The sequence below is a fragment of the Parathielavia appendiculata genome, assembly GCF_033297405.1.
Source record: "Parathielavia appendiculata strain CBS 731.68 unplaced genomic scaffold N657scaffold_15, whole genome shotgun sequence".
NCBI lineage: Eukaryota > Fungi > Ascomycota > Sordariomycetes > Sordariales > Chaetomiaceae > Parathielavia > Parathielavia appendiculata.
In genome coordinates, this window is record NW_026944234.1 from 97464 (window position 1) to 118114 (window position 20651).

Consider the following 20651-nt stretch of genomic DNA (forward strand, 5'->3'; position numbering starts at 1 on the left):
CACTCTGGAATCGTGACTCCAATTCAAGCTTCGTTTCATACCTCAATCTGTTCAATACCATTTGGTTGATCTAAGCTTACTTGAGCATGTAACTGTTGGCTGCCCAACAGGTACTGGTAACCCTCGATGTCGCTAAAGTCTGCTGCCTCTAAAGATAGGAGATCTCAGCTCGGTATTAGACTAAACATTAGGTATTCTATTCTCTAGGGTATTCTCATAGCGCTCTTAGTCACATCATTGGAGTCGTGCTTTCTCTGTCTGTCCTTGAGAGGGTTGGTCGTCTGGTGAAGAGAACTAGAATAGGGTTATGCATAGCGGGTATTTGAGTACTGTACCTTAGCATCATATAGTGTGATGAGCGTATTCCTCTCGCGCCTCAATCAATGCCCAAGTTACAATGAGCTACTTCTGTAAGGTATAACCATTTTTTTCTCACGTTTCTGATCGTCTGTGAGACTCGTGATACCTACTGGTGACAAACTCTACACAATCCCTCGGTTTGCCTCTGAACCTGCCCCACTACCACCCAGAATTTGGGGGTGGGGTCGGGACGGACGCGCCAACGCGTTGACGCGTTAAGTGTCCTGCTTGCCTTTCCCTGTCAACCATCCACCTTCAAGATCGAGCGCGAAAGATACCCCTAGATCTCAGTCCCTATTTCTCGCCCCGTTCTACCATTGAGACAGACGAGACACACCTCAACATGACAGTACCCGAGAACGATTCGGCCGCTCCGGCCCCCCCTGCGCCAACCCTAACTGCCTCCCCCACCGAGCCCCGACATGAAGAATACGAGTATCTCGACCTCGTCCGCGAAATTCTCGATTCAGGGGAGCTGCGCCAAGACAGGTAACCCGCACTTTGTGTCCTTCTTCCGCCCACCCGCTAATCACTTCACCGAAAATCTAGGACTGGTACCGGCACCTACTCCATCTTCGCCCCCCGTCCCCTCAAATTCTCCCTCAATCGCGATGGCACACCGATCCTCCCCCTCCTCACCACCAAACGCGTCTTCACCAAAGCCGTCATTGCCGAGCTGCTGTGGTTCATCTCAGGCGACACGTCTTCTCACACCCTCTCCTCCCAAGGCGTCAAGATCTGGGACGGCAACGGCTCGCGCGAGTTTCTCAACAGCCTGGGCCTGACAGACCGCGAGGTGGGCGACCTCGGCCCCGTCTACGGCTTCCAATGGCGGCACTTTGGCGCGCGGTACGTCGACGCCAAGACAGACTACACGGGCCAGGGCGTGGATCAGCTGGCGCGCATCGTGCACACGCTGCGGACCAACCCGTACGACCGCCGGCTGATCCTCAGCGCCTGGAACCCGACCGACTTGCCGCGCATGGTGCTTCCGCCGTGCCACATGTTTGCGCAGTTCTACGTCTCCTACCCGGGGTCACGCACAACCAAACCAGCAATCAGCAACAACAAACCTCAAGGCCACCTCCACTGCCAGCTCTACCAGCGCTCCTGCGACATGGGCCTGGGCGTGCCCTTCAACATCGCCAGCTACGCACTACTAACCCACATGCTGGCGCACGTGTGCGGGCTGGTGCCGGGGAGCCTGACACATGTCATGGGCGACGCGCACGTGTACCTGAACCACGTCGAGGCGCTGCGGACGCAGCTCGAGCGGGAGCCGCGCGACTTCCCCGAACTCGAGCTCGCGCGGCCTGCCCCGCCCGGGGAGGATACCATTGACGGGTGGAAGCCGGAAGAGTTTATAATCAAGGGATATAATCCGCATAAGGGGATTGTTATGGAGATGTCGGTATGATGAAGGGGGTGGTCGGAGTGTGGGAGGTTCGGCTCTGGATAGACTAATTGGATCAGTTGAGTTTCGGTTTCCAGGTTGGGCGGGATTTATCATTACATCCTGGATATCTAGCTCTTAGAGAGCAGGTATGATAGAGAATTTGTGGTGAGTAACCGAGATGTAATAAAGCAACCAGTCGCCTCATTGATTCTTGTTCCGACACAACTGTCGCAGGCTTATTGTGCAAGACTTGAAAAACTTCTGCCTCTGTTTAGCCTTTCTTAGACCTGAAAGGCCAACTTAGGACTGCTTTCCCCGTAGCACTGGTTGATCTTCCGTTACAGAGACTCTTCCCATCAAAACCTTCAACGCCAGCATGTCTCTCTACATCACAAGATGTCAATATCAAGGAACCCGACAGCACGGTGAGGCACGTGCATGGTGCTGAGACGAACGAGACACATTTCTTGTTACTGATTCTCAGTCTATGTCTGGATGGCTGTCTAAAGCAAGGCAGTCTCCAGGCATCAACTCTTGTGCTCCAGGAAGAACTCCTCTGTCTCTAGCCTTGGTGGCCGTAACAAACCGTCATCTCATCTCCTACCACACCATTTTCAGAGCCAAATGCGAACACCTCTTACGCACCGCAGAAACATCCCATGGTATCGACCTTATACCTGCAAGTGAAATAGCAGTATGGAAATGATAGCAGCATGAAACGCACCATATTCCATACGTCACCTCAGGCGGCCGGCCTGGGGTGGACAGGGAGTTCCTTGACGTCCTTGGTCTGGGTGAAATGTCTGGGCAGGCAGTTCTCACCATCGGCGTAGGGGAACCCAGCCTCCTCGCGAGCCATGTCGTTGACCCACTTCTCGTTCCCCTTCAGGCCGCCCTTGCCGTGCTTCTCAACACCCACCTCGTTCCACTTGGCCGCGAGGTAGAACCATGCCAGCGCGTTGCCAACGGTGCCAACCTCGTCCGAGACACCAGTGCGCGCGGCGTGGCTCATGCGTTTCCAGAGCTCGTTGTCAGTAAAGAGGTCGATGAGGTGACCGGCAACAGCCTTCCAGTCGCCTGGGTTCACGAGGAAACCATTGACCTTGTCCTTGACCTGAAGAGGGATTCCGCCGGTCGCAGAAACGATGACGGGGCGACCGGCATGGAGAGCCTCAGAGACCTTGACCTCAAAGCCCTCGCGAGTGGAGAGCTGGAGAACGACGTGGGCATTGGCAAGGAGCGTGTTGATGAGCTGGTCATTGGGATCCAGGCGCATCACGCTGACATCCTTAATGAGATCAGGGTAGTACGTCTCGAGTTGGGACATGGTCTGGTCATAGATCAAGCTGGCATCCGGGTCGTCAACCGAGCCATTGCCGCAAACCACCAGCTGCGGCACATCGGCAATATTTGCCTTCTCGCACCGGCGGCGGAACTCGGCGTACGAGTCAATCACAGTAGGAATACCCTTGGATGGGTCGAAGCGGGCGACCTGGATGATGTACTTGCGGGCGGGCCAGTTCAGTTCCGTCCTACAACGGTCAGCATCGGTCCGGTAATGGCAAGTGATGAGTGAGACAAGACTTACATGCGCTGAGTATGGCAGGCGACGTTATAGAGATTGCCATAGTAGCCAGAGTCCCACTGGTTGAGAGGCTTGTTGAGACCGTCAAGCCAATCGGTAGTCGCCGGAAGATAGACGACCTTCTCACGGGGAACGGTGTGGGGGACGAAGATAGGAATCGGGTGGCTGATGAACATGTCACACCCTTGAATGTTGCTCCAGAGGAAGTCCCAAATGTCGGCCTGTGGCGTGCCAGCCTTGGCAACGAGGTCGCTCCGAATCTGAATGTGGGATCGGTACAGAACTGGGCGGTTCGGCGTGGTCTTCTTGATCAGGGGGATCAGGCCCGGCATTTGCGGGTCATCAATCTAAGCCTGTCAGCATGCATTGTCATGACAAGCGGTGTCGAACCCTCCCCCACGCGTGTGCGGCGTCACCCCCGGTCATGTGCCAGGACGTGCAGCAGCCTTGCAGCTGATGCGTACATAAAGGAGGGGTGAGGTACTGCAGGGGTATGCCCGAGCACCGGTGAACGAAAGTTCTACTCACAATGACAACATCAGCACCACCTTCCTCGGGGGTGCGCAGCGGCCCGCCCTCGGAAAACCAGTAACGGTTCGCGTTGTCAGTGATCCAGTCGATGATGGCCTGCTTCTCCTCGGCCGAGATGCGTTGGTCCGGATGGCTGACGCCTTGAAGAATGTTGTGGATGTTCTTGGTGATACGGAACACGCCAGGCCGAGGCTTGGGCACTACACAGGTGTTACTGCGTGAAATTCCGCTGCCGAGGAGTCGAGTTGCACTTACCATACCAAGTCAAGTCGACGCCCATCAACCGAGCAAAACGCACCAATGCATGGCGCATCAGAGCAACACCACCACCCTGAGGGGTCGAGCTGAAAAAGGCGATCTTTGTCTTGTTGCCCCTGAGCTTCTTGGCATAGGTCAACATGGTCTCCCAGGTGGCACTGCCGCAGGTGTCCTTATGGTTCTGGACCGTGGTCAAGTGGGCACGGAAGCCAGCATCCGTCTGAACGACGCCTCGCCAGCCGACCTGGAGAAGAGGGACGAGCGAAGGACCAAAGTTCCTGTCCCATTCGTTAGTGAAGGTACCAGCTGTCCGTACCAGGTTCCCAACTTACATGATGCACTTCCGTGCCATTGAATCGGCCTGCTCATCGACGCGCTTAACATCCCAGAAAGACTTCTCCTTGTGCTCGTCATCAGGGCGCATGACAATCGGCACAATGTCCAGCTCGAGCCAAAGGCGGGAGCACAGAGTGGGACTCATGTACTTGAGCGTCGTGGGAAGCCCAGCGCCGATAAACTTGGAGAAATTTTCGTGCTCGTACTTCTCGACCTCAGAGATAACGTAGTCCGCGATCAGGTCGGCGCCCATCTTCATGGCGTCGTCCAGTATGATGTGCTTGACTGAGTAGTCCACCAGGTAGACAGTATCGTGGATGGCCAAGGCCACAACAGCCGTGTGGTCATCGGAGAAGACAGCCGAAATGCCCAAATAGAGCGTCTTCAAACTTGGTTAGCATATCGGTCCCAAAATAAATAGACAAATGGACGCGGTTCCGTGAGTGTAAGAGCCCGAGAGCGGAATCGGCCAGTCTACGCGCAGACGCTCGCAAGGAAGCGCCTAGCAATGCGAACAGGCTTCATTCACCTCGCCGAACACCAGAACCATACAGGTAAGTGAGACCCCCGGCCTGGAAATGTTGGGAGTGACCGATTGGTCAACGGAGACCGACTGGTCCCAACAAGGCCATGAAATCGATGGCACTAGGGGATAACATACCGTCAGATGGGGACCGAACTGACCCTCCTTCTCGGTCACGGTGCTCATCTGCCGCTTGCGGTGCACCGAAGTGCCCGTTGAAAACTTGCGGCCCTTCTCGAAAGCCATGACTGCTTGAACAAAGGGACGAATGCTCTTTGGATGGAGTTGATGTGGGTGGTCTATGGGAGTCGCGACACCGATGCTAGGTGCTGATGATGGTTCGGGACTGGCAAGTGACCGAACGGGACCGCGATCGATAATCTGTAGAGTTGGAGTACGCCCGGCGATGGAGGAAGCTGCGCTTATAGCTCCCGCCGTTGGCGCCGTAGATGTAGAAGCCGCGGGTGGGTCTGTGGGAGTGGGGTGAAGTGGTGGTTCTGACGAGGAAGCTTGCGTTCCGGGAAGCTGCCGCGGTTGGGATGCCACGGGGCCTGCATCTAAAAGTTCAGAATGGCTGCTTGGGGGGTGGCATTGGTCTGCTTCAGGGCGGTGACGCAGCTCGCCTTGGGCGGCCTGCAGCTGGGGAGGTGGGGTAGCATCTCCGTGACCTCCCTTGGGCTGCTCCTGCCCGTGCTGCCCGGGGCTGTGAGCACCGTCTTCCGACCGGTCGGTCATGACGAGACTTGGCAATTTCCGCTTTCTCCGTGTTACTATAACCAAAACTGTCAATGCCTCAATCCGATATCGTGGGGAGCACCAGGTACCATTGACGGGTAGGTATTGCACATTCGCCCCTTTCTGGTGGCACTCCAGGTAGCACACACCGTGTCCCCCCGCGCTGTGATACCGGTATGTCCTCATTCACCTGCAGCGTACAAAGCAAGCCGTGGTTCAAGGAGAGGGACCCGACATCTTGTCATGCTGCATGCCGACAGCGGGTTCGAGAGGTATTGGACGACGAATGCCACGTCCACGGCTCGTCGCCGCTGCTGCCCTGTCTATCTCGCATGGCATGCGGGCAACAAAGTCGGTGTGTGTCCAACCATCAAACCAAAATGCACAAACTGTGGTCCGGACTCATTCCGACAGCAGGGACCCCGGCGGATGTGATAGGTTTGGAAAGGAGGGGCATATCTGGAACTATTGACCCTAAGACAGAAAGGGATGAGGTGAATTGTAGACTTACCGGCTCAGTACTCTTCACGGCTGGCGGTGAGGACTTCAGAGTAACCAAGTGTGATGGCCAGACGGAGGCGTTCTTGGTTCTGGTAGGTGTCAATGAGTCGGGATCTCCGGGCGGTTGACTGGCAGGTGGGCGTCTTCCGCTTCTTGGCACGTACTCGGGTAACGTTCTTTCACGCTGGAAAATGGTGACTTGCGTAGGGCAACTCTGGACAGAGCTTCACTCAGAATTTGGTGTCAGAGGCAGAATTGGGTTATTTAGGTAGACTAAGGTATTACCGTTGCTGCCAAGGTCAAGATCCTAACTCTGAGCTTGGGATGGTGATGTCAATGTCAGAGACGATCCACAGCAGTGTTGTGTCGTTGTACTTTTGGTGGGGTAGCGGCTGGAATGGGCCTGGCTTGAACGGTACGATGTGGGGATACTCGGAATGGTGGGGTGAAGAGACGACAGCTCCGAGCGTAGAGTTTGAAGTGATGGACTTGCGAAATGAAAATGCAAAATCTGGAGATTAGAGGCTAGATTGAGTATAATATGTACTGGCAGGTACGGACGAGGCAGCATGCTGGAAGAGATCTGTCTGCATCTGCACTTTGACCGCGAGCAGGTACTTGGGATCATCTGATCAGATGGGCCGACCGGACACGCCACACCGGAACGTAATTGACCTCGCCAGGGTGCAGCTGGGATACGTAGTAGTCCACGGTGACCTTGGACATGAGTTTCTTTGAACTTCCTCCTGGTGCTGGGGGTGTTCAGTCAACATTGGTTTTCGAGTCCCCGAGCATTCCCAAACAGTCCAAGCGGACACACATCATGATGCCTCGATACAACCCTCAAATTTTGCCAAACGATACAAAACCTCGGACAAAACTCAAAGTATATGCGGGAACACCATAAGGAACTCTTCGCTATCACTTCCGTGTCGAGAGAAAGCTCTTTCTCAGCCCACCTTTTGACCCTCTGGACCTCACTCGGTTTCGAGATTGTGGGGTGAGATGACTCCACCAACCATGTGTCATTCAAGGCGGGCCCCCAAACTGCCCGGACGGCCCGGCTGGTAGCGCGGTGGAGCGGCAGAAATTGCCGGGCCGGGACTCGGTCACAATGGGTACACTCTCGAGTTCGAGCATGTGTCGCCGGACTAGGGGTGGATATTGTGGGATTGACCTTGCGAACCTGCTTAGCTGAGGTGTATTAGATCAAGCGGCTGATAGATTGGGCATCGAGCTGAGGACCTTCTCTGCGCTGCATGTGGCATTTGGCCGGTATCAAGTGCCAATCTCGGCGCGCTGCTTGAGAAAGAGCTTTGCCAAGAGACTTTTCAGTCTTGCAAGACAAGTCTTCCATTGCGAAACCGACATAATCGAACGTTCCCCTAAGAAAACTCGATCGATATAACGACGGCATTTGCTCTCTCGGTAGCTGGCAAATACCAGGCAATAAATAGGGGTTCTCCTTGTTGGCAGTTGGCAGGAAGACATTAATCGGGATACTCGCATACAATCGAGCAACCCTCAGCTCTGCAAAACGGACGGGAATGGTTTCAAGGCCTCCGGAGCCTGCTCTTTCGAGTTCAATGGTTGAGCTAAGTTTGACGCGCAGTAGTTGCAAGGTCTGAATTCAGCTTGGGGATGACGTGCTCCGTGTTGGATCGATGCTTTTCCTTGATTATCGGACGGATGCTTCAAGTAAGCAGTTATCTCAGATCTGTTAAACAACTCAGGTCATAAAACAGCATTGCCAGACCGACCTTGCCATACTGACCATCTCACAATAAACATTGTACAAATATCACAGGGCCCCTAATCCTTCCTCGCCCAACCGACTGCGACTCAAGACTTCTCAAAGCGTGCGGCCACTGTCTTCCAGTTGATGACGTTCCAGATGGCTTCAAAGTACTCGGCCTTGCGATTCTCGTACTGCAAGTAGTAGGCATGCTCCCAAGCGTCGATGCCCACCAGCGGCACGTACGGGCCCGTGACGGGGTCCTGATTGGCACGGGTCACCAGGTTCAGGGTGCCCGCCGACTTGTCCTTGACCAGCCACGCCCAGCCGCTGCCCTGGATGCCCGCCAGCGCCGTGTTCATCTGCTTGCGGAATGTGTCGAAGGAGCCAAAGTCCGAGTCGATGGCTTTCTGTTTGCGACGTATTAGCAACGGGGTCGCTGAATGGAGGACCGATTCCGGATCGCAAAAACGCACCTTGAGGGCGCCATCAGGCTCGCCGCCGCCCTCTCGGCTGGCAGGGGCCAGGTTCTCCCAGAAGAGGCTGTGGTTGATGTGACCGCCGCCGTGGAAGTTGAGGAGGGGCGCAACGGACGCGGCCTTGCTGAGGTCACCCTTGCCCTCGGCCTCGGCGATAGTCTCGAGCGCGCTGTTGAGGCCGTTGACGTAGGTCTGGTGGTGTTTCTTGTGATGCAGCTCCATGATCTTGCCCGAGATGTACGGCTCGAGAGCGCCATAATCGTCTGCCGTGTGCGGTCAGTTGGTGTCCAAGTTCGGCCGGCACTGGTGCTTCTCGAGTGGCTGGAGGCGTGTCATCCATGGAGCACTTACACGGTAGGTCCGGAAGGGTAGCCTTTCCGCGCACGAAGCTGGCGCTGGACAGGGCACCGGTGGCCTTCAAAGCTCCGGAAGCTCGGAGAGCTCCCCGCAGAGCAGGAGTGGTGCGGAGGAGAGTCGAAGACATGATGTCGTTGGCGTTCGGTATGCTAGCACGTCAATTAGATTCGCAAGAAGTAAGCAATAGGTTGTTGCTCCGGAATGGGTTGTGTTGCGCCCGATTTACCAACTCTTGAAAAGAGTTCCAAAGCTGCTCGGCGATTTGATCGAAGCTCGGTCGAAGCATCGGCAACTTCACCATTTCGTCATTGCCCCACATCTTGGAGAGCCAGGGTGTTGTGGCTTATTCCCGTGGCTTAAGGGAGGAGCCACAGGCAATTCTCGAATTCACGCCCTTGGCTTGTGTTGACGGTGATAACACCTGAGCGTTGCGTATCAGGTGGGTGATACATCTTGTCTTGATTTTCTTGGGGGTTTATTTTCCATCTAATTGAGATTTGGTCAAGCCATCCTGCGCAATGTCTTACTACGACATTGATTCTATCCTCACTGACGCAGAGGTAGGCGTTGCAAGGCGCGGGACAAAGCCCATTTATCATCGTGAAGACGCATTCTGACTTAACGCTTTCATCTGCAGAAAATCCCCTGCACGTTTCAACTCGACATTCCTGACCTAGGCTACCTCGATAACACGCCTACACAACCGCTTAAGGCCGGCACCAAGGTCAACCTTCCCCTCTGGCTCGCCGAAATGCTCGCCATTGCCAACGCGAGTGACACCGAGGGCAAACCTTTCGTGACCTTCGACCTGCCGCCAGCGCTGGGCAACGATGTTGTGCAGGCGCTGAAAGCCGACCCCCGTGCTGTGCCACTACGCGATCAGAGCGCCCACTTCTACGGCCTGGCGACACAAATGATGGAGCTATCTGAGGAGCAAGAATTGGCGGCGATCCTGCGAAAGACCTTCGTCATTCGTGCATCTGAGGTCGCGCTATATGCCCGAAAAGTCGGCGGAGTCGGTCACAAAGGCAAAGGAGGCGCGGACGAGGGAAGCAACCTAGGTGTTGGCGGTGCCGGCGAGGATTTCCTGAGAGCACTGGATGAGTGGGAAAGGAGTCTATTCCGCAAGGCGCATGACGGCACAAAGTCTGGGAAGGAGTGGATGGAGGGCATTAAGAAGCATTGAGGACCCCGCGATGCCCTCAACCCATCATGAAACCAGAGGGCGAGAATAGCTGGGCCGCTGCTGATGGAGCCTGCCGCTCAGCGCGCGATCGGGTTGCCAACCAAATCACGGCGCTATGGCATAACTCAACAAGTTGGGAAGATCGCCTCTCTCGGGGGCCGCGGACTAGCTACACATAACAGACGAGGAGCCGAGCCGGTGATACCCGTCATTGCGCGCACACAACTCGAAGTCCGCGCCAGAAACACAGCACAAACTCTCAATCCCCGGGACATCGAAAGCCATCTTGCCGCCTAGCAACCCGCGGATTTTGGTTTCGGCCTCTCGATTTCTCACAGGTCGCGTTGACTCACCCCGCGCCACCATGGTCTCCCGCGAGACCCACCTACTTAGGGTTGCATGCTGGACGCGGGATGCCCCTCTGCATTGCTTTTCCCCAACAAAATGAGAGGCGATATGGTTGACCAAGACATTGTGTTACGCATTACTCGTCCTCTTTAACAACACCAACTGGTATCGGGGACTCAACTGTGGTCACGCCACAATTTCTCCGCAATGAGAGCTGTTCTCCGGACTGTCCTGCGGACCGCTCCCGTCCAGCTGGCCTCCTCGGCCGGCCTCGGCTTCTCCGTGGCACGCATGTCAACAGTTGTCGCCGATCGGGTTGTTCCGTCACCAGCATCCCCTCCCCCACCCCCGCCTCTGCCACAGCAATCGCAACACCAAACTGCATCCCAAGTGCATGATGCTGAACGCCGGCACAGAGCAGCACGAATTTTGCGCGATGCAGTTGCGGCGGAGGGTCCAAGACATAACTGGACCAGGGAAGAGATCTCGGCCATCTTCTACCAACCTCTGATGGAACTGGCCTATCAAGCTGTGAGCTTTTCGACCTCCCGGCAGAAGCTCAACCTTCAATTTTAGACAAACTGACCGTTCTTCAGGCCAGCGTACACCGTCGATTTCACAACCCCGCGGAGGTCCAGCTCTGCACGTTGATGAACATCAAGACCGGCGGCTGCACCGAGGACTGCTCGTACTGCGCCCAGTCCACCCGCTACCAGAAAGGCACCGGTCTCGAGGCCAAGCGCGTGGAAACTGTCGAGTCCGTTCTGGAAGCCGCCCGCATCGCCAAGGAAAATGGCAGCACTCGGTTCTGCATGGGCGCGGCCTGGCGCGACATGCGCGGCCGCAAGAACAGCCTGCGCAATATCAAGGAGATGGTCTCTGGCGTGCGGGCCATGGGCATGGAAGTCTGCGTCACGCTGGGCATGATCGACGAGGAGCAGGCAAAGGAGTTGAAGGAGGCCGGCCTGACGGCTTACAACCACAACGTTGACACCAGCCGCGAGTTCTACCCCAGCATCATCTCGACCCGCACCTACGACGAACGGCTCAAGACGCTCGGCCACGTCCGCGACGCCGGCATCAACGTTTGCTCCGGCGGCATCTTGGGCCTGGGCGAGACGTCTGAGGACCGCATCGGACTGCTCCACACGGTCGCTACCCTGCCGAGCCACCCTGAGAGCTTCCCGGTCAACGCGCTGGTGCCGATCAAGGGGACGCCGCTGGGGGACCGCAAGCCGATTGAGTTTTCGAGCATGCTGCGCACCATTGCTGCGGCGCGGATCATCATGCCGGCCACGATCATCCGCATTGCGGCGGGGAGGAAGACTATGTCTGAGGAGCAGCAAGCTCTGTGCTTCATGGCGGGCGCGAATGCCATCTTTACGGGTGAGAAGATGTTGACAACTGAGTGCAATGGGTGGGATGAGGATGCGGCAATGTTCGGGCGCTGGGGCTTGCAGCCGATGAAGAGCTTCCAGAAGTCGCCTGTATCGGCGGGTGATGTCGCTGCCAGTCAGGCTTGACGACCAGGATGTGCAGAAATAAAATTGACTACCATTTTTGTTTGATAGACTGTTTGCTGCTGCTGCCTTTGCCGTTCTCAATTAGGCCCATCCTCTGATCACCGGCGCCCTCTTCATGACCACGGGAACCCTGGGCCAAGAAAGGACATGCTGAGAGACCCCCTGATTGTTATCAATGGTTTGTTGCATTAAGATAGCGGAGGACGAGCAGTGTTCAATGAGGATTGTTTCCATAAGATACTCAGGATGAGAATACCTCTAGGTAACGTGGTAACTTACAGCTCAATCGCCCCCCTCATTTCCGTATTGTGGGGCTACACCAGGGCAGTTGGGAGACTCGTCATTCAGCGGGTCTGAATCTGAACTCGTCATTTGTAGAAAAGGGCGGTGGAGAGCAATATTGAAGACCTGCAAGTGACAGTCTAAGCGATGTAGAAGCCTTCTTCGGCGGTCTTGCAAGTTGGACATGCGAACCATGACAACACGCTGGGCGGCAAGATCCGGACCGTATCAATTCCGTCACATGACAGAAGCCTGTCACACCTGACACATCGGCTGCGGGTCTCGAATCCAGACTTCTTGGAAGCATCGGTGGATCTCGATCAAAGTTGCCGCGCTCGCTTGGCGTTGGACAGGCGTTGTCAGGAGAATGCCGAACCCTGGTTTGACATCTCGAATTTCCGTCTGGCAACGTCACTCCCGCCCGGAAGAGAGTTCAGGTTTCGACCGTCCGCTCGTTACTCGAACCACACGCACTTTCTTTCGAATGTTACGGCCACATAATAACGGCTGATACCGTTCTCCCGATCGCCATCGCGGCCAACACGAGGTTACCCAACCCCTCTCAGCTGGTCGCCGCTGATCGTCAAGATGAACGGCCTTACAGTAGCCGGGGCCAAGTATCGGCGCCTTGTCACTCGACAGACTCTCTTCATCGCGCTTTCAGTGTGTACTATCTGGTTTTTCGGTATGCAGTTTCGCAGCGACATCTCGCAGCGCTGGTCAGGGACAGGAGAGCAGCTCCCGGAGGTGGAAGACGAGCGGCCAGATCTGCGGACACCACCCAAGCGCATGCCGACGCACAATATCCTGCCGCCGCTTTCTGAGCGCGTGCTCTGCCATGGGCCCCGCGGCCATCTTCTGGGGAAAAGCCGCGACGACGACCTGGAGGAGAGGGAGCTCGACGGCCGTAAGCGATGATGTGCCCCTTCTAACATGTGAATTGCGCATGCTGACGTGGGGATCTCACAGCCTACCCGACGCCCTGGGCCGGCAACTACGAGGAAACAGGCCTTGACCTGACCATGATGAACGTCGACCAGCGATATGGGCCCTATGGATTTGGCGAGGATAAGGACGACTACGGCAGGAAAAAGGTGGACTGGGACAGTGTTGATTGGGGCCAGCTGCAGAACGACTGCTTCGAACGCAACCGACACCGCTTTCCCGCGTCGGCGGTTCGATTTGACGACGCACGCACGACCAAACTCCGCCTTTCCCTTCGCGATGTCGCTAAGATTCCCGAGATCCGCCACTGGCACGAGTTTGAACCGTCGAGGCGAACGGCCATTGTGGTGCGCACGTGGCGCGGATACCAATACATGCCCGAGGACATGTACTATCTCCGCTCGCTGATTGCCGAGACATCGCTAAAGAGTGGCGCCGAGTACCAAGTTATCCTCCTGGTGGACATGAAGGACTCGGAAGGGTACGACAACGATATCTTCTCTTCTGAGGAGGCGTACAAGAAGGGACTCGAGGACGCTGGCGTCCCTCCCGAGCTCCAATCGATAGCACTGCTGTGGAACGTCCATTTGCTAGACAGCTGGTACCCCTTGATACAGGAGCACAGGTAAGCCGTTCTCCTGACCCTGTAGGGTTGCCCATCGCTCACGATCCACCCAGGACTATGTGGCAAGTGTTCCAGCCCATCCAGCTCCTAGCCCTCCATTACCCCGAATTCGACCACTTCTGGCAGCTCGAGATGGACGTGCGCTTCATGGGCGACGCGGGCAAGTTCCTCGACCGGCTGACGGCCACGGCGCGCAACGAGCCGCGCAAGCAGGCTCTTGAACGATCCAGCTTCTGGCACATGATTGCTGAGACGGGCGACTACGGCGAGTTCTTCCGCGCCGTGGATATGGCGAACCGCGGTGGTTCGCATGCGTGGGGTCCCGTGCACGTGCGCGAGATCCTGCCCATCGGGCCCGAGCCGCCCGTACGTGACCCGCGCAACGACACGTTCCAGTGGGGCGTCGGCGAGGAAGCCGATGTCATCACCACGTCGTACTGCATGGACGCCAACAAGCCCACCCAGTGGGTTTTCCGCGAGTGGATCCACGGCTTCGAGACGGGCCTGCAGACCCCGCGCTTCTACTGCCCGCCCGCCATCCAGCGCGCCTCCCGCTCCCTGTTGCTGGTCATCCACCAGGCCCAACTCGAGAGCGGCATCCGCGTGCCGTCCGAGGCCACGCTGCCCAGTTTCGCCCTCTGGCATGGCCTGAAGCTGAGCTTCCCGCAGCACCCTGTTTTCCACCAGGATCAGAACAACGTCGGGGAACGCCGCAAGTGGTGGCGTGGGGGCCCGAAGGCGAGTTCCACCGGCCTGGGCCACGACGACTCGGATCACCCGAGGGGTGTCGGGCTCACATTCTGGTGGGAGTCGGACTGGGCCAAGCATGTGTTTTATGAGTGGATGGAGAAGAAGCTGGACGAGGACCAACCGCGGCCGTGGATCCTGAACGATTGGGATGGGAAGCTGTTTGTGCCAAATATTGTTCTGCATCCCGTCAAGCATCCGTAATGCTGCCCGGGAATGGGGTGAAGAGGATGTTTTGGGAGTCTTTCTTCTACACTGAAACCACGCAGTGAACTTGCACAACGCAGCGAAGCACAGCAACATTTGCGTTGCGAACCATTATCTACAGCGGTCATATCATTGGAGAGGTGTTACGGAGCTGGGATTGCTTTTCTGCTTTCTGGTACTCTCTTTAGGGCTGACCATCCTTATGTCATTGTTATCAATGTTTGGCGAGGTCAAGCGGATGTACGGGTATCCCACCGTTCTTTTGTTCCTGTACATAGTTAGGTAAGACATATAGTAGAAAGCAAGATTGGCCGAGCTGCTCTTGAGACACAGATGACTGCGACTCGGATCATCATCCCGGATCTCCGAGCAGCAGGTATGACAGGTGTCTCCCATATCCTTGCGTAAGCTAGCCGCGCCACGTTTCAGAAGGAAGATCTTGCCCTGGTACGTTTTCTTCTGTGGGCTTTGCTACCAGTCCCTCAATATCTTGGACCGACGCCGCGCCAGGCGCGGAGAACCAGTGACGGACGTGAACTGCTAGACCGGTCTTCAACTAAAAGGAGAGTCTAAAAAAAAGATATCACTATAACTCTGGGACGCCGTCACTGTACGACTCGGACTGTTTCGAGTGGTGGACACGATGGCATCCCTTCCCTGACGGTCAGTTGCTGTACAGGAGGGAAACGGTTTGCTGCCAGCAGAGGTTGACGGTGTCACAAACGGGTATCACAGGTCACAGCCAGGCTACAGACGACGTCTTTCCCATTCCCGTCCCTCAACGCTTGTATATGCACTTAACTAGCATGAGAGGGTGCTTTTCCAACTGATTCCGCTAACGGAACGCTAGCCATTGCGACCCTCTGCGTCTGCATCAGCCAAGCAGGTCAAGACCTCTGAGTCACAACCAGTTGCTGATGACCCACGATCCGCTGTGTCCAATGCCTCGAGGGCGCTCAGGACATGGGCGACCCTTCCTTCTCCATATCTGAGACGACTCCATTACCACCGATTGTGTCGATGACCTCCTCGAGCACCTTGCTCAGTGTGTGCGCTTGGCCTTCCTTGTCTCCATCTTCTTGATCGACGCGACCAGCTGAACCCGGAGTTTCTTGGCCTCCTTAACATTAACATAATTGATCTCAGCAATCACTATCATGTATTGCTCGTAGGCCCAGGCGTATTTATATCTGGCCACCTTCAACCCTGTCTCGGCGCCGAGGTCTTCGAGAGCTGAACCTTGGTCAGGCCGCAGATCGAGAGTGTGTCTGTTTTTGCAGCGAAGGTTGAAGTTGTGCGTGTTGACTGGAGATTGGTGAGAATCTCCCTGGCAAGAGAGATGAATTCTTCTGCCAGTAGAATGCCAGATGGAAGCTTGGAAAGGGTTCCAACTAATAGGTAAGCTAGGATGGGTTTATTGAGATTGTTCGAAGAAACCTTTCCCTCCAAGAAAGTTGCAAGTCATTCCGTGGTTTTGCACAGGAAAGGAGTGCCAGTTTAATCCATGCAAAAACGCGCTTCTTAGTTCTAAGAGGAATGCTACAGAATTCCAACTTTTGACAGCCACAGTGTTCTGGCAGAGGGCCAAGCGGTTCGAGAATTGGCAGTGGCTGCTCCCGTCCTTAGCCAGTCGTCCATCCTTCAACCACCCGAGTTATCCACCTTAGAGTAGAACCTTCCCCATCTCTTGCAATAGCCCAAGCATCTCCTTTTGAGAATTGCAACGGTGTCCTCGAGGTTCGAGCAATGCTCATTGACTGCCGTCATGCCCCGAGCTACCCTTGGATGCAGGTGGTAAGCCAGGGCACAGCATTACGGTCTTCTAGTTTTTCAGGTCGAGCGCCGTAGCATCTTCGTCGGGTTCTCGGCCACACTCAGTCGTAGAGGTGTGTCCGAAGAGGTCAGGGAAATCCTTGCCCAGTGCTTTCAAACCTGGCGCCTTCCCAGTCAACAAGCATTCAAAGGTCCATGGAAGGAAAACATGTACGCACTGCGGTTGACCATGTCTGACACTTCGGCGGCAGTCATGCCCGTGTGGAACAAGACCCGCATGGCGTTCTGGATGACGAACTGAAACCAAAGTGTCAATGTTGGTGGAGGAGCCCAGAGCTGGAACCGATCGAACCTGTGCATCCAGCTGAATCTCAAAAGCTTTCCCCCTCCAGGTTTCCGTTGGCGCAGTGTTGCTAGTCATGGCCAGAACAGTGGATGGTCGACAAAATATCACTAAAAGTGCGGTGGGCTGTGTAATGCTTAGGAAGTCTGCTCTCGTCGGTCGGCTAATTTGTTGTTGTGGTGATGGTGCGAGAAAGGATACGGAAGTGGGAATGCTTGCAGGTGTTGGCACACGTCAGTCACGGCCAAGGCATCAATCCCCCAGGACCCAAAACGAAATAACTAAGACGTTGAACTGTGGAAACCACGGTAATGGATTCCAGGTTCTGGTGCTTGTGGAAGCTGGACTTCGACCTACCGTCCCTCCTCCTTTCCCTGGCAGAACAGTGCTGAACCTGATTGACATAGGCGCCACTTTCTCTCGCATCAAAGCAAGTGCAAATTCTGTTGAACGAGACGTTGACAGGGCGAACTTAACTGCCCCGAGTGGTTCAAGCAAGCCTGAAACCTCCAAGCCTAAATCCTCCCACATCCTTGGTCATGTATGCTCGCCTGATCCGGCCGGTGTCCCGCGAACTACCTCAGCATCCCTGTGCTCTACTAGCCTCCATAATGATTTTCCTGGTCCATCGCCTCCCTCCAGTGTCTCCCTTTCTCCCCTGGCGGGAGCACAGGGTTCCCACACTGGGGTACGACCATACTTTGGATAGTAGGGATATGCGGGGGGTTTCTCTTTGGGACGGGATACAGTCGAGAATATCCGTTGTCAGATGAAGAATCGCTGTAAAGGGTGGCGGCCTTTTGTGTCTGACTCGCGGTCATATCGGACGGCTTCGCAGGCGTGAGACATTCCCAGCATCAGCCGCCGTCAGCTGCGAACCGAATTGAACGCTGGCAGTATCTTCCTTCTCGATGCCATTAGCTTCGGGTCTCTTCTTCATGATAGTTGTCTTGAGCTCGATTCTCGAGAGCATCAACCTTCAACTCCAGCGCTGCAATCTTCTTAGCACAGACGTCTGTGGTGTCGGGCGTCGTGTTGGTAACAGCCAAGAGAGGCTGGGGCGCGCCGCCGACTGCCTCGGATTCAATGGGCTCTGTGTTGATCTCGTGAACTGTTGAATGAATTGTCAGCGTGGTATTTCAAAATGCACCGAAACTGTGCCTCTATTCTTGCTGAATTTCTGACCATACCGTCCTTGACCAGTTTAGTAATCTCGTCACCAGTCATGCCGGTGCCCAGAATGGCGCGAAGTGCGAGCTTGAGGGTACTCTAAAGCGTGACACATCAGCCGCTGTGACCATTCGGCAGAGAAGAAGCGGACTCACGCTATCAACAAGGGCCTCAGCTTGATTGACGAACGCTTGCGCCAGAGTTCTGTATTGCTGTTCGACATGGGAAGCGCCGAGATTCGAGTTGTTCGAGAGGAATTCAATCGGCTCGACTGATGAGAATTGGCATGAGCTCAGGAAGTTGGGATGCCTGACATGCGCCGAGGACAAGGACATGAAATCGTTGACAACTGAAGAAACGAATGGATGGAGGTCCTGACTAGTTGTGGTTGGAGATCGCTCAGAATAATAACTGCGCAGACACCAAGAACAAAATCAGTTTGCGGGTGGAAACTCTGTCAACGTTTTGGGTCTGTGGCGAGGAGGGTGGTTTCGCATGCTGACGGCACTGGGAGAGCACTGGTTCAAAACAATTCCTACACAGTACGGATCCGTACGCTCTTCCAGTACGACCTCTCTCAAGTTGACACTGTGATCGACCACTCCTTTCAGATTCTGTCCCATGCCAAGCTGCCAACAATGCCCACGCTCGAAAACTACATTCTCAAAGCAAGCCAAAGGTCCATGAACTTTCCCAGTTGTAAGTCCGCCCCGGTCCATAAATCTGCTTCTTGGTGCGATTCCACTCAGGACTAAGGCATCCAAACCGTTAGCGGACCCCCCCATGATGAGTATGAGAAGCATAAAAGAAACAGGGACGAAACTCACTGGTTAATTCCATCCGGCCAATCCTGTGCCTCAATCGCGATACAGCTGCTCCTGACCACCTTCTCATTCACCCCCTCAATGCCCTGCGTGCTCTTGAGATCAGCACTGCCATCCATCCAATTGCACGAATACAGCACCACGCCGGGTTGATCCGTCCTGAGCTCCGCCTTGACGCCTGAGAACGCGCTCCCGAGCGTCACGACGGGGGCGCCCCGGGGCGCACCCTCGATCAGCCAGTACCCGTTGTACCCCTCGCAGGCGCCGTTGGCGCCGCAGTTGCCTTCAAAGCCTGTCTGGTTGCGCGCGTGGCCGAGCAAAAGGCTGGGCGACGAGGCGAAGTCGTTGATGGAGCCCGGCGCGGCGGTCAGGATCTTGCCTGTGGGCAGCGCGCCTTGGTCGGCTTCGAGGTAGCGCTTGGAGAAGGGGAGGTAGAGGGTGTGGTCCCAGATCTTGGGGGTGGCAGGGTTGCGGTAGGCGTCGAGGTTGAAGTAGGTGTGCTGGGTCAAGAGGATGGCTGTGTTGCGGTGAGTAAGGGTGATGAATTACATGAGATACGAAAAGGAGGCTAACGCGTCTTTTGGTCCAGGGACTTGGCCGTCATCTTGATTTTCCAGGTCGACTTGCTCACCGAGTAGGTCACGCTCGATTTGACGTCGCCCAGCATGCCGAGCGACGAGTTGGATTTGTCCAGGATGGAGAAGGTGATCGAGTCCGACGAGAAGGCCGTCACGTTCCAGAAGCGGAACGACCAGTTGTTGGTGCCGCTGTGCAGCGTGTTCTCGCCGTCGTTCTTCTCGGTGTTGTACGTCACCCCGTCGATTTTGTACTGGCCCTTGCCGATGCGGTTGGCGTACCGCCCGGGAATGGCGTTGTACACCGGGTGGCTGGGGTCCTTGGCTGGAGTCGGGTCAGTTCGTGTTTCAAGTGCGCTGTCTGGGATAACGTTACTGACGATAGTAGCTAACATCGTCGTAGCCAAGCACCACATCTATGTCGTTGCCATTCTTGTCCTTGACAAAGAGGTTCGTCAGGGTGGCGCCATAGGGAATGAACTGCACATATCAGCTGGGCCAGGGATTCTGTGAGCACCCGGTCTTACCTGCGCCTTGATGCCCGGTGCAGAGATTGTGTACCGCCCATCTTTATCTGGCTCTGGGCGTTTTGGGGTAGCAAGGGCGACCTCGGCCACGGCGGCCACAGCGAGTAAGCTGAACCTCATCGTCACTTATGCCGGCTGATTTGGGGGTGGTTCGAAGAGAAGAATGGTCGGAACCAGGAAAAGAATTCTCCTCCCCTCCCCTTCCTCCTTCAGGTCATGCTGACATCTTATTATGCCCGATGAGCTGCTTCTCCGCACGCCAATTTTGTGACCGATGCTGACACTTTCCTTTGGAATCTCGATCCTTTGGTTTGCCAATACTCCGGATACAACCCCAGGTTGAAGGGGTAATCAACGAGGCCTTCCTGTTGGGTGTGATACCACCTTCACAGTCTTGGGAATGTGGGCCGTTAGGTTGATTGCGCGGTATATCAGGCTGAGTGCAGCCAGGAGTATGCGTTCAGGCGAACAACCCCCTCCGGATGTCATGCAGGAACCCTGTGAAGGCGGGATCGGCAGCTACCAATCGCAAGCTTCTAGGTAGACCAGGATTGTCATGGGGCTGTCTGCTGGTCTGCATTTGCCCCCTTTCGGAATCAACTTGCAGTCCTTACCTGCAGCTTGGCTTCGTATTGCTACTGACTTGTAGACCTGACAAGAGGCGGAACGGCCGGAATTGGTGGAATACGTACATAATTGGGTAAGACGGATCTTATAGCCCCGAATCCGTCGGTGCTATCACCCCAATTGTTGCCAGTCTTGGCCGGGGATGCCATTGCG

At 55.6% G+C, this 20651-nt stretch overlaps 7 protein-coding genes across 7 annotated transcripts; 4 read left to right on the forward strand and 3 right to left on the reverse strand.

Moving 5' to 3' along the window:
- Positions 1 to 541: 541 nt before the first annotated feature.
- Positions 542 to 1959, forward strand: N657DRAFT_648771 (thymidylate synthase). Its single transcript, XM_062793583.1, has 2 exons — positions 542 to 849; positions 910 to 1959. Exons 1-2 carry the CDS (start codon positions 704 to 706, stop codon positions 1775 to 1777), a joined length of 1014 nt encoding a protein of 337 aa, XP_062644384.1. The 5' UTR covers positions 542 to 703; the 3' UTR covers positions 1778 to 1959.
- Positions 1960 to 2023: 64 nt separating this feature from the next.
- N657DRAFT_648772 (glycosyltransferase family 4 protein) lies at positions 2024 to 6208 on the reverse strand. The gene is made up of 7 exons (XM_062793584.1): positions 5814 to 6208; positions 5128 to 5759; positions 4463 to 4848; positions 4128 to 4408; positions 3870 to 4072; positions 3345 to 3688; positions 2024 to 3288 (listed from the first exon to the last, which is right to left on the reverse strand). The coding sequence occupies exons 2-7, from the start codon at positions 5722 to 5724 to the stop codon at positions 2499 to 2501; spliced, it is 2601 nt and encodes an 866-aa protein (XP_062644385.1). The 5' UTR covers positions 5725 to 5759; positions 5814 to 6208; the 3' UTR covers positions 2024 to 2498.
- A 1450-nt stretch (positions 6209 to 7658) lies between these two features.
- Positions 7659 to 8996, reverse strand: N657DRAFT_648776 (manganese and iron superoxide dismutase). Its single transcript, XM_062793585.1, has 3 exons — positions 8791 to 8996; positions 8437 to 8702; positions 7659 to 8370 (listed from the first exon to the last, which is right to left on the reverse strand). The coding sequence occupies exons 1-3, from the start codon at positions 8921 to 8923 to the stop codon at positions 8068 to 8070; spliced, it is 702 nt and encodes a 233-aa protein (XP_062644386.1). The 5' UTR covers positions 8924 to 8996; the 3' UTR covers positions 7659 to 8067.
- Positions 8997 to 9314: 318 nt separating this feature from the next.
- Positions 9315 to 9982, forward strand: N657DRAFT_636343 (DNA replication complex GINS protein psf3-like protein; the record flags this gene model as incomplete). The annotated part of the gene is made up of 2 exons (XM_062791417.1): positions 9315 to 9356; positions 9434 to 9982. The coding sequence occupies 2 exons, from the start codon at positions 9315 to 9317 to the stop codon at positions 9980 to 9982; spliced, it is 591 nt and encodes a 196-aa protein (XP_062644387.1).
- Positions 9983 to 10537: 555 nt separating this feature from the next.
- Positions 10538 to 11853, forward strand: N657DRAFT_579376 (biotin synthase; the record flags this gene model as incomplete). Its single annotated transcript, XM_062789381.1, has 2 exons — positions 10538 to 10861; positions 10927 to 11853. 2 exons carry the CDS (start codon positions 10538 to 10540, stop codon positions 11851 to 11853), a joined length of 1251 nt encoding a protein of 416 aa, XP_062644388.1.
- Positions 11854 to 12302: 449 nt separating this feature from the next.
- N657DRAFT_665986 (uncharacterized protein) lies at positions 12303 to 15047 on the forward strand. The gene is made up of 3 exons (XM_062795317.1): positions 12303 to 13042; positions 13105 to 13705; positions 13759 to 15047. The coding sequence occupies exons 1-3, from the start codon at positions 12724 to 12726 to the stop codon at positions 14654 to 14656; spliced, it is 1818 nt and encodes a 605-aa protein (XP_062644389.1). The 5' UTR covers positions 12303 to 12723; the 3' UTR covers positions 14657 to 15047.
- Positions 15048 to 18533: 3486 nt separating this feature from the next.
- N657DRAFT_674045 (galactose mutarotase-like protein) lies at positions 18534 to 20476 on the reverse strand. The gene is made up of 5 exons (XM_062795721.1): positions 19872 to 20476; positions 19725 to 19824; positions 19343 to 19669; positions 18773 to 19286; positions 18534 to 18696 (listed from the first exon to the last, which is right to left on the reverse strand). Exons 1-5 carry the CDS (start codon positions 19989 to 19991, stop codon positions 18609 to 18611), a joined length of 1149 nt encoding a protein of 382 aa, XP_062644390.1. The 5' UTR covers positions 19992 to 20476; the 3' UTR covers positions 18534 to 18608.
- Positions 20477 to 20651: the final 175 nt, after the last annotated feature.

Excerpts from the sequence above, each read along its gene's own strand:
- N657DRAFT_665986 (XM_062795317.1), top strand. The coding sequence starts at position 12,724 with ATGAACGGCCTTACAGTAGCCGGGGCCAAGTATCGGCGCCTTGTCACT. Across the intron at positions 13,043-13,104 it reads GGAGAGGGAGCTCGACGGCC|CCTACCCGACGCCCTGGGCC; the intron begins GTAAGCGATGAT and ends GGGATCTCACAG. Across the intron at positions 13,706-13,758 it reads CCCTTGATACAGGAGCACAG|GACTATGTGGCAAGTGTTCC; the intron begins GTAAGCCGTTCT and ends CGATCCACCCAG.
- N657DRAFT_648772 (XM_062793584.1), bottom strand. The coding sequence starts at position 5,724 with ATGACCGACCGGTCGGAAGACGGTGCTCACAGCCCCGGGCAGCACGGG. Across the intron at positions 4,073-4,127 it reads CGTCGACTTGACTTGGTATG|TGCCCAAGCCTCGGCCTGGC; the intron begins GTAAGTGCAACT and ends ACACCTGTGTAG. Across the intron at positions 3,689-3,869 it reads GTGGTGCTGATGTTGTCATT|ATTGATGACCCGCAAATGCC; the intron begins GTGAGTAGAACT and ends TGACAGGCTTAG.
- N657DRAFT_648771 (XM_062793583.1), top strand. The coding sequence starts at position 704 with ATGACAGTACCCGAGAACGATTCGGCCGCTCCGGCCCCCCCTGCGCCA. Across the intron at positions 850-909 it reads GGGGAGCTGCGCCAAGACAG|GACTGGTACCGGCACCTACT; the intron begins GTAACCCGCACT and ends CCGAAAATCTAG.
- N657DRAFT_648776 (XM_062793585.1), bottom strand. The coding sequence starts at position 8,923 with ATGTCTTCGACTCTCCTCCGCACCACTCCTGCTCTGCGGGGAGCTCTC. Across the intron at positions 8,703-8,790 it reads TACCCTTCCGGACCTACCGT|ACGATTATGGCGCTCTCGAG; the intron begins GTAAGTGCTCCA and ends CGCACACGGCAG. Across the intron at positions 8,371-8,436 it reads AGCCTGATGGCGCCCTCAAG|AAAGCCATCGACTCGGACTT; the intron begins GTGCGTTTTTGC and ends CGTCGCAAACAG.
- N657DRAFT_674045 (XM_062795721.1), bottom strand. The coding sequence starts at position 19,991 with ATGAGGTTCAGCTTACTCGCTGTGGCCGCCGTGGCCGAGGTCGCCCTT. Across the intron at positions 19,670-19,724 it reads CGACGATGTTAGCTACTATC|CCAAGGACCCCAGCCACCCG; the intron begins GTCAGTAACGTT and ends ACCCGACTCCAG. Across the intron at positions 18,697-18,772 it reads TGGCCGGATGGAATTAACCA|TCCTGAGTGGAATCGCACCA; the intron begins GTGAGTTTCGTC and ends TGGATGCCTTAG.